We start from the raw sequence: 10,836 nt of genomic DNA, 5'->3' as shown, positions 1-10,836 counted from the left end.
GGGGGAAATCCATGCACAGGGTGGGTTTTTTTTTTTTTTTTTCTGTGTGCTGCCATTGAGACGGAGTTTGTTGGAGGCATATGTCTAGTAACCAAATGATGGAAGTGACTCTGGGACTTGTATAAAAACTGACAACAAAAGAATAACCAGTGAACAGCCATGTCTCTGGTTTACAAGAGTCTGCTTTTTTTTTTTTTTTCTTTTCTGGTTGAGCTTGGAATGGATTTCTGTGTAGATGCAGCCACCCAGTCCTGTGCAAGCCCTGGTCCGTAACCAGCACTTCAGCCACACAAAACAATCCTAGTGTGTCTGGGGTCATGGTTCATGCTTTCACATGAAGTGTGACATCAGCTCTCCTCCTGTTGGAAAATACCGACGTCTGAAAAGATTACAGTTCTGTCTCTACCAGAACTGTCCCTGATGTGTCTCTGAGTGGGCTATTTGCTGTTGTGTGAACAGTTTCGTAATGCAGATTGATGTAAAACAAAAATAATGTTATGTAATGGCATACTATCAAATTATTGCTTAGTAGAAACAGTCAAGAAGTCTTTGCCTTCCTTTCAGAGTCTTTGTGAAAACAAATGGAATCATTTACATGAAAGTGGGCTTAGCAAGAGATAAGCCCTAGTCTTCTATTCCAAGCATGGCAGAGTAGTGTCTCCCAGTAGTGAAAATGTCATGTTTGATATCTTTTCCTTTTGAGAAAAGTACTGATGTAGACTCTTGTACTTATTTTTACAGAGTGTTTTCTGGTAGATGAGGTTGTCTTACTTTTTTTCAGTAAGAAACTTTCCAGAAAAAGCTATCAGGTGGAAATTTAATTTAAAAAACAATCTGTGAATTAATCTGTAAGAAAATTATATTGGGGAGAGAAAATTTTAAATCTGTATACTATACAGTCACTGTTGTTTTGGAGATCAGTATTTTCAGACTGTTTTCACTCTGTATTGAGACCAGACATTTCACTTTCTTTGTTAAGATGCTCTGACTCTAATGAGCAGATTTTATATCTGAAAGATAACGAGTTAAGTTATCAGCAGTGTTACCTGTTTTTCTTCAGTGCTCAGTTGTGACAGAATTGTCCATGATGGGATGAATTGGAGTCTTAATTTTTAGTCATCTTCTGGTGGGACCTGTATTTCCACTGACAAAGGTGTTTTAAGAGACAAGGTGGCTTTTCAGAAATTAGCACCATCTGTCTTTCTTTTTTCTGTTCCTTTTTTTTAAATTGTCAATATTGTAGTTATGTAAGTGCCTGTATGAATGAATCCTGCATTAAGTCTGCTCTTAAGGGCTAGTCACTATACTCATATGTCATTCATTCATCCTTAAAGGGATTTTTGTTAGTGAGAACACATGTTTTTACTTCTGACTTTGCTGGAGTGTAGTGATTCGTATTAAGAATTATTCAAGAAAACCATCACTTAAGCTTCTTATAATAGCAGAAATTATCCTTCATTAGATACTGACAGTTTCCATGATGAGTGTAATTATAGGAAAAGGAAAAAATATTCCTAGGCTAGCTATATTCTGCCATGTTAAAATTATGCAAATTTAGTGAGTAGTAAGAATAGAAACTGAGCAGGATGGTCAGATTTTATAGATGAAAAAGGGGGATGGAACAGTACCAACATTTCTAAAAATGAATACGTGTGCTTTATGCTCAAAGGATATTTAATCAATCCACAGTAATTTTCTGTAATATTTATCATTAGTGACCAGAATAAGTTTCAGCTACATGCACTATTTGTAATAATTTCTCGTATGTTCTAACTTCACACATTGTATTTTTATAAAACAATTTTTTTTATTTGCTGCCATTGGAGATTTATGTGAAATTTTTAGTAGTACTGGTATCTTTGCCTGAAAAAAGTACCTAAGCACGTCAAATAATCCCTGAGAACTAATATGTTAAGATACACGTCAAAAAAGTAGAGTAAAACAAAAATAAGTTTTTTCTTTTACCAGGTTTATAAAAACTATTGTAGTCATGTTTTATATACGTACTTGCAATATCTCATTTTAGGTATTCATATTTTTCAGTTGTGAACCTTCGTAATTAAGAATAGTTGGAGTACTAGAAAGAGCTATTTGTACTTTTTAGTACATATATCATTGTGTAATTTAAGGCAAATTGTTGAATTTCAATTGTGTTATAACTTAGTGTCCATAACAACTTGACTTATGTAATTTTATTCTTAATTAGCTTACATGCTTAAAAGGATTGCAGGGTATATATACAAGACCTGTTTTATTACTGTGTTCTGCGATTGTGACAATATTGTGAAGAAAATAGGATGAAGAAACTACTGTTTTCTCTGCTTTTGTCATTTTAGGTTAAAATTCTCATTGGTTTCTTATAAATTAATTTCTAACTAGCCTTACGTGTAGAGAGGGACACAGAGTTCTGATCTCTTTAAACTTGGAAAACTCCCAGCTGTTGTCTTTTGCTGTAATGTTAGGAAATTTTCTTCATCAGGGAGGCATAAACTGTTGCATACAACTAATTTCACTGCTGCCCTATGATATCATAATTAATAATTTCAGTGATGATTAATCTTCAAATTGGTATCAAAACAAAAGTCTTAAATGTATTGTATATTTTATAACACTGTGTTTAGACTTTCTGTGAAATTATTTTGAAAGAGTAAAAATAAACTGAGCTTCTGTTATTTTTATGACTATAAATAGAGAAGAATCTATGCTTGCTACAGTAATCAGATCAGATGCTACTGAGTATGACTTTTAAGTAGTTTCCTAAAATAACAAATGAAACTCAGCATAATACTTTGCCTTGTGGTGACTTAAAAAAACAAAAAAAGCCACTCGGCAAATGTGATCATAAATAAATTGCCCGAGAGTCAGAACTGTGTCAAGTTCATAATGTCATACCATCTTTCAAAATGAATGATCACTGCCATAGACCAAGCAGTTTGATATTGGGATTTAAATATTTAATAAGTTAGCATCCTGATTTCTCAGCCATCATCAAGAGTTGAATGGGTACTATTTTTCAAACCTGCTTAGGGACAATAATACTATGTATGTGAAAATGCTGATCTTAGAAGTTTCTGGCTGAAGAACTTCAAGTGAGATTTACAAGAACTAGCTTTTAAAATAGCTTTCAAAATTCACCTAATGATAAACTTCCTTGAAGGAAAAATCCGTTCCCAGGCTTTAGAGTATTCAGTCAGATGAATTATGGTGTCTTCTGTCTACCTTATAGCGGTTTTATATATAGTTTAGATATTGAAAATTTGTGAAAGCATTTGTTAAACCTCTTTTATTATGGCTTGTTTACTTTATATATGCTAACTTTGCTAACTTGTTTTTTTTTTTTCAGAAATACATGATCTGTCAGGAAAAGTTGAATTGGACTTTGTTAACTTGGAGAAGAGGAGGCTTACTTAGAATAGGCCTTAAAGTGATTGTGAAATACATAAATGATAGCTAGGAGCAGGAATAGAATAAACTGTAGTTGTCATTCACTGTGGATAAGAAAAGAAGTAATGGGCTTAAATGGCAGGTGAAGGAAGTTTGATTAGCTTTCAAGGAAACCTTTCTGAGAAGAATACTTACATTTAAATAGATTGTGCAGGGAAGCATGAAATCTCCATTATTGGAGGTTTCTAGGAATAAGTTAGACAATTAACTGTCAAACTAAAGTTGATTCTGCTTTATGCAAAACCATGAAATGCTAGATGAAGTACAGAATGTCCATTCTCGGCCCTATTTTCTGTAATTTCTATGATATGTAAGTGGTCTGTGCAAGTAATGGGAAATGGTATTTTGGAAGAGAAGTATAAAAAGACTTGAAAGAGAAGCATATGCTTAGTTTTCAAAGGATTTGGGTAGGAATTGCAGTTACTACCTACATATATTAGGTAGCTGTAGTCACAAAACAGCCAAATGCTTTTAGTTTGCATTTTTTCTGTTGAGAGTATCAGCCTAAATGTTGCTCACAAGAAAGCTCCCTGCAGCATTTGTATTTTAGTACTTGTAATACTGTTTAAAATTACATTCTATTTTTATACTTGTAATAACTGTTTCTTTTAGAGCTATTACTTCTCAATGCGTTGTCTTAGATGTTTATGTAATTTTAACATTTTAATTTGAGGTACCTCTTTGTTTTAGCTCTGCCTAACGTTTGGAGCAATGATGGTGAATTTACTATTCCAGAGCAAAAGCAAGTAGAAAACAATGAGGAACTAGCCAGCTCTTACGAAAGAAAATTGATAGAGGTAAAGTTTGTGCTACACAAATTTTATGGAATCATAATTGTAGCATAACATTCGAAGCTGTTAGTAAATTCTTTGCTTAGTTGTTATTTTTTTCCCCATCAGTGTGAAAGAAAAGTCTGATTTTTGCTTTCAAAAGAAAGAAATGAAAGATTTAATTTTCCGACTTCTGTAGTTAAAATACATGTTTGTTCATTCAACTTCAAAGCATATTTAAAGCAATTCAGATAATTAAAAATACTTCTTCTAACCAGGGTATACATTTATACTTTGATAGTAAAATGAATGTTTTAATAAATAAATTAGTTACTTAAGGTTATAGCTGATGGTGGTGAAGTTGAAAGCTTCAATAGACAATAGGTTTCAGGTATTGTGTGTAAGTTACAGTACGTAATTACAGGCATTGCTGTTTTGTCAGTTGAGTTTTAAAATTAGGATATACTGAAATCTGCAGCTTTTTCTGTGCTTTAAGACTGTTTTCTGATTGCCAAACTGTGTTTCATTTTTGTATTTCTTTACCATGTATCTTATTGAATACTGCACTATGGAAAGGATTGATGGAAGCTACTAGTTCTTAATGTGAGATTCGCTTTTAAGACGAATATAAAATTCATTAAAGAAAAAAAAAGAAAGATTAGGGTTTCATCCTAAATTTAAATACAAATTATTTTTCATAAAAAAGTAATGAAATTTAATATCTAATGCCCATATCTCCTATTGAATATTCCATGAACATTTTTATAAAAAGTAAAACAATTCTCTATGACTTTCACCTGCCCAAAATACTCTGAAATTGGATACTCATATTAACTGATTAACATGAAGATGACTAAAAATGCAGGTCATGCGTCAAAGAGATTAATACAGTTCTTCTACAACATTAATACTTGGTTATCCTTTTCTCATAGGACCATGTGGAAATTAATTCTCTCCCTAATGCATACCTTTGGTTAGGTTATTCTGACTCCATTCCTCTGTTCTGTACCTATCAAAAGAATATCTTAATTGAGAACACAGGTAAAATCTCTTTCAGCTTTAAAACAACCTCCTTAGTTCTGTGAAGTTTGTTCTGCCTGTTCAGGAATTTGTTGCTAACATTTCTGAGTTTGTGGAAGACAATGTTAGCAGTAGCACTGATGACACAGCCGTGGATGTAACCACTGGAAAACCTTGTTGCAAATCGCATCCAGAAGAGAAAGTCTGCATCTGAGTCTCAGCTACCAGTCTGTATCAATATCTTACATACTCAAAACAGGATGTAACTCCTGTAACAATACAGATGTATTTACCAAAAGTCATTACTCCTTTTTCTCTCCGCAATGAAATATATGAAGTCTTATTTTTAAAGGTTAGCCTGTATTGTGTTCCAGTTGAGGACTAGGATAGAAACCACTCTTGAATGGTGTTCTGGCAGTTCCATTCAGCTAGAATTTGGTCTCAAAAATGTTTAGACTTAAGCAGTTTTAGTAACTGTTATTTTGTGCCTAGAAGAGTATTTCAACTGAAGGCAAAGATTCCCTTTAATTTCTTGGTAGCCAGTCAGGATATTGAAGTCTTCCCACAGAGAAATGACTAGCTGTCAAGAGAATAAAAAGAATTGTTCTGCTGAATAATTAGAGATTTTTTTCATTTTTTCCATTGGAAATGATTTTATTCATAATAATATGTTGAAGATTTTTCAGTTTCTTACCATGTTAGTAAAAGAGTTTGTATTTATCAAGGTTCTTCAGTTATGATCTGTAAATCAGTTAATTTAACCAAGTGGATAAAGAAAAGTTGCAACTGAAAATTCTGAAGGAGTAAAGAAACTTAACTTTTTACAGGATATTATGCTTAAAACTGTGTGAGAGAAATTTCTGTAAAAATTCTGCATAATTTTTTTTAATGGTGTATTTCCTTAGGAATGGTAGGGAAACATCTATCTAGTTAGCACAATTTCTTTTAAATCCCCAATTCAGAGCTTGTTGGGATATTGATAGGTGGGTAACTCTAGCAATTCCTGAGTTTTCCAATGTCATATGCTTTGGGACTAGAGTGCTGTTTTGTTTTAGAAGAGAAAGTGGGTTTGATTTTTAAAGATTTTTATTTTAGTGGTGGACTTTAACCTGCATTTCATGAAAGTTAAATTGTAGGTTATGCTCATGATGTACTAAATGGTATTATGAGAGAGCTCTGTTAAAGACTCAATAAATAACATTGAATTTTCAGTTTCCTGGCATAGACTATTCCTGTCAGACTAGGAAATGTGGAGACTAGCTTCTCTGCTGGAATGACAGGCTTTTGATGTACTGAAATTTGTATCAGGATATATTAATCCCTTATTGTCCTGCAGAAACATTCACCCTTACAAGAATGTTGGAGACAAACCAAACAGTTAAAAGAAAAAAACCCTTTCCAGCTCTCTAAGACTTTCCTTGTAGAAGCCTGTACAAGAAACATTTCTATGAGTCAGAATTTTTCTACATAAATTAACTGGGAATTACTCAGGTTTTAAAGTAAAGTTCCGTAGAAATCTGCAGTTTGCCTTTTGATGAACTTGAAAGTGCTCTTGTACCTTTTGCCTAAATCTCATAGACTTAACTTTTTATGTGGTAGGTGTACTGTTGTATTTATGCCTGACAAATTGATCTCTGAGCATTGGTATGTGAGGCTTGGAAGCTGTTTTTCTGACATGGAAGGTACATATACCGATCACATGGACTCAAGATGTGAATCACTTTGTTCAAATAAGTACACTCAGTAGATTGGAGTTGAGAGTTTATTTCTGAATATTAGATATTCATGAGATCTGGTATCTGTCAAAAAGGTTAAGTTTAATGTTTTTTAAATTCCTGACAAATTACACATCTCTTCTGAAAAGTTGAATTGTTTCAAACTTTTGAAACAATATCTACAAAAGGTAATTTTTGATATTAAGCCAAGCTTTCACCGTTCTGCAGAATTCCACTTCATGAATTTTCATGACTTCTCTTCGTTCTTGTTGAACAAGTAATTCATGGGCCAGTTCCATTCTGAATCCTCAAAAGCATGCTACTGATTATTTTTACTCAAACTGCCTTCTAGATTTTTAACTTCAGTCTCCTCAATTTCATTTCAAAGTGCTCAAATGACTTTAAACTGTATTTGAGCTATATTGAGCCAGCAATTACACAAAAAGAACAAATTATGGCGTGTATCGCTGTAGTTGGGTAGGTGGCTTTTAAAAACACTTAAACATTTGACTTTTTTTAAATAATGGAGTAAAGAAACAGTGTAGTATAATGGGAAAAGCAGCTGTGTGACTTTCTTTAAGGTTCTTTGTGCTGCTATCATTGTTAGTAAATGGAGGTTCAAAAGATACCCTTTTAAGTTTGGAGAGATATTATAAGTTAATTTTGCTCAGATTAATTTTTTTAATAATAATTTTTCAGTAGTAAGCTATCAGATAATTAAAGAAAGTTTCTAAATATTGGAGGATTTTCAAATATGAGAATATGGCATTGTTCATGATGCAGTACGTGAGTTTTGGGTTTTTTGTTACAAAATCCCTTCTCACATAGTAAGCTGTCTGGTCAGGGAATGTATCTTAAATCACTAAAAGCTTTGCCAAAAAGTCTCAGCATCTTTGTACAATTGTCTCTCAGTTTAGCATAACTGGTAAAAATACACTGTAATGAATTTCTTTACTATGTCCTGAATTGAGATCCTGAAGTGGGGGATTTTGATGATATAGCAATTTTGGTGATGCCTGCATAAAGTGCTACTTATTCTTTAACATGACATGATTATGTGGAAAGGCTCTGACAGCCACAGAGCAACTTAGTTACCTGCTTGAAAAAGCTCAACTCTGACTATGATGAATTGTTTGACTGCTTGTCAATTTTTTTTCTCATGCTTTTCTTCTAAAATTCACTTTGATTTGCTCTTTTATTACTTTTGATCCCCAAGTGATTCTACAAACTATTGGTAAACCTAGAACTTTCCCTGTATTAACAGTATGTGCTCTTACCTGTTAATGACATTCCAAGACAAGAACAGAAAGAAAGCTTTCTTTAAGAAATAAACTCTGAAATATTAAATAACTTAGTTGAAAATTTCTTGAGCACGATTTCATTGAACTACATGACCCATTTTATTGGAAATCAATGAACAGAAGTTGTGTGTTCTTTGACAGGATTCTGTAAAGACATGGATTTTTTCTCCTAGATATTAAAATGCCCACAAATACAATTATTAAATAGCACTTGTCTGCTTAGGTTTAACATTTTCTCATAGGAGAGAATTGAAAAATAGCCTTTTGTGAAAGAAAAAAAAAATCTTTAGCTCTTGTTAGCATTGAATGAGCAGTGCAAGTTTGATCTCTTCGGTTTGTATCTCCTCTGTCAGTCATATTATTTAGTGACAGCTACTTAATGAGTATAACTGCATTCAGCATGAGATTTCATTCAGCAGGCAAATTATATCAGTGCATCAGTGGACAGTGATACTTCTGGAGATTATTTTATTTCCCTATTTAAAGGTCTTAGCATGGCATGCAGCCTACCTATTAAATGTTAGTTGTGTTTCAAGTCAGTATAGAAAACACATCTTAGTAAATTGGTCAGCACTTTTCTGTGGAATCACAAACTCTTCTGTACCATTTGTCAGTTAAACTATTACTGAAATATGGTGAGATGTAATTTCATCTGGCCAATGCACTTTGGTACAAGGGTAGAGTTTTTTTGTGGTTCTTAAAAGAATTTGTCTTACTTCATAAGAATTGTGAAATATGCTCTTATATATGTGTAAGCATTTATGTCCAATTAAAAAAAAAAAAGAAAACAATTCGAATAAGCTGTTTTCTCCCTACGGTGCACAGTGCACAGTTTAAGTTACTAAGTTCAATGGTACCAGAAGTGAATTGTCAGAGCTATTTTTTATGCAACTCTTGAAATACAATATATAGTTCTCTTAATGATATGTATAGCATCTCTCTCATTGACAAATTAGTCCTGGCTGAGTAAGATGAGCAGTTTTCATTTCTGAGGCAAGAATGATGTGCCCATGAATCACCATGCGCTTAATCAGTGATGCATTTGTGTGTGCTGATCAGGTTTTTTTTATTTTCTTTACAAACACACTTATTTCTGAGTCACTGCTGTTTGTATTCAGTTAACAGTAAATAACTGTGGTAAGCGTTAAGCTGTCTCTTCTGCAAGATCTACAAGGAAAAAACAGTGTGGCATTTACGGTGAACCATGGCTATTTCTTGTCTCACCCACTGTATTTTGACTGTTACAGGTAACTGTTATCAAGGCAAGGTTTCAGGAAGAGGTGGTATCTTTTGTTATATCAAATCACATACTTGGGGAAAACATGGACAAAGTTCTTCAGGTTAAACACATGCTATGGTTTATGTTGCGTCTTTGCTGGCAATATCAATTTGAGCAGCCAATCTGTTACTTGACTCCTGCTTCTGTATCACAGGGCACCTGCCCCACAGTTGTACTGGGACAGTAGTTTCTATGTCCATGGCGCAAACTGATTTGAGAGCCTGGTTTGGCTTAAAAAGTATTTTTGAGGTATTTTCATTCAGACCACTTTTCTTCACCTAACTGACAGTCCCACACATGGTGTAGATAGAAAGGAATGAACATGAAGCGCAGCAGCATTTTGTGATCGCTGCTGAAGATTTCCTTATTGTAAAACCCCAGACACAGCAAACACCAGGGTACATCTAAAGGATGGCAACAACCGCTGAACATGTTACCTGACTATATTAATCTGTCATGGTTTAAAGGAAGAAAGGAAGGTTAGCAGTTTAGGAACAGTTACTAGCAAGGGCATAAGCAACAGCAAATTAGTATCTGTGGAACAGTGAAACCACAGGTTGACATGACTTTAAGCAACCCTCTCCCAAGAGGGATTACTGGGGCCCAAAAGGTGATGATGGTGTGGGAAGTCTTTTTATTGTGGTCCAAACATGGCATGTGGGGGTAACAATGAGAAAACTATGATGAGCAAGAAGAGAAACATTTCTGTTATGCTTTTGTGGTTCCACAGTCGTTAGTAAATACTGGATCTGTATACTGTCAAGTCAGTCAGCTGAGCTCACCAGTTTGGTTTGGATTACATATGGAACCACAACTGCGTTTGTGTAGCTAAAATATAAAACATGAGCCAGTCTGTGGTTCTGTGGGATCTGTGCCAGTTATTGGAGAACAGTTAATACCTGGTCTAGTGTAAAGGCTGCTAGGTAAAAATTAGTCTGTCAACTTTTTTTTTTTTAAATAATCAGAGTTATTTATTCTAGGTTATGTTTTTGTGGCATTTTTGAGACCATGGTTTTTAGTACTGAATAATAGTAATATTTTAGTTCCAATTCTTATTCTCTTGAACATGGGCTATGGAATGTTAATGAAAAGTGGTCTCTTGATAGTACCTGTTTATCTGTACTTCATTGCTTATGTCAGATTATCCATATGAATGCTGGTTGTACATTCAAAGTATTTTGTGTTAGCACATAAGGATAATCCTAGTAAAGGGATAATGAGCTGCAATTCAGAATAGCTATCTCGGCACAGTAGATGAGGTGAAACCTTCCTCCAGGTGTCAAATATAAGTTAAAAGGATCTAGGGA

At 33.9% G+C, this 10,836-nt stretch overlaps 1 protein-coding gene across 1 annotated transcript in view; it reads left to right on the top strand.

Moving 5' to 3' along the window:
* SNX29 (sorting nexin 29) overlaps positions 1-10,836 on the top strand; it is a gene marked incomplete at its 5' end in the record, with an annotated part of 108,297 nt that overhangs the window by 37,072 nt on the left and 60,389 nt on the right. The window contains 1 exon segment of the mRNA XM_010080997.1: positions 4,135-4,241. Within this exon segment, the coding sequence (XP_010079299.1) occupies positions 4,135-4,241 (107 nt within the window).

Source organism: Pterocles gutturalis, unplaced genomic scaffold (assembly GCF_000699245.1).
Source record: "Pterocles gutturalis isolate BGI_N339 unplaced genomic scaffold, ASM69924v1 scaffold159, whole genome shotgun sequence".
Taxonomy (NCBI): Eukaryota; Metazoa; Chordata; class Aves; order Pterocliformes; family Pteroclidae; genus Pterocles; species Pterocles gutturalis.
Note: the sequence above shows the minus strand (reverse complement) of the source record. Positions and strands in the feature narration are given on the sequence as shown.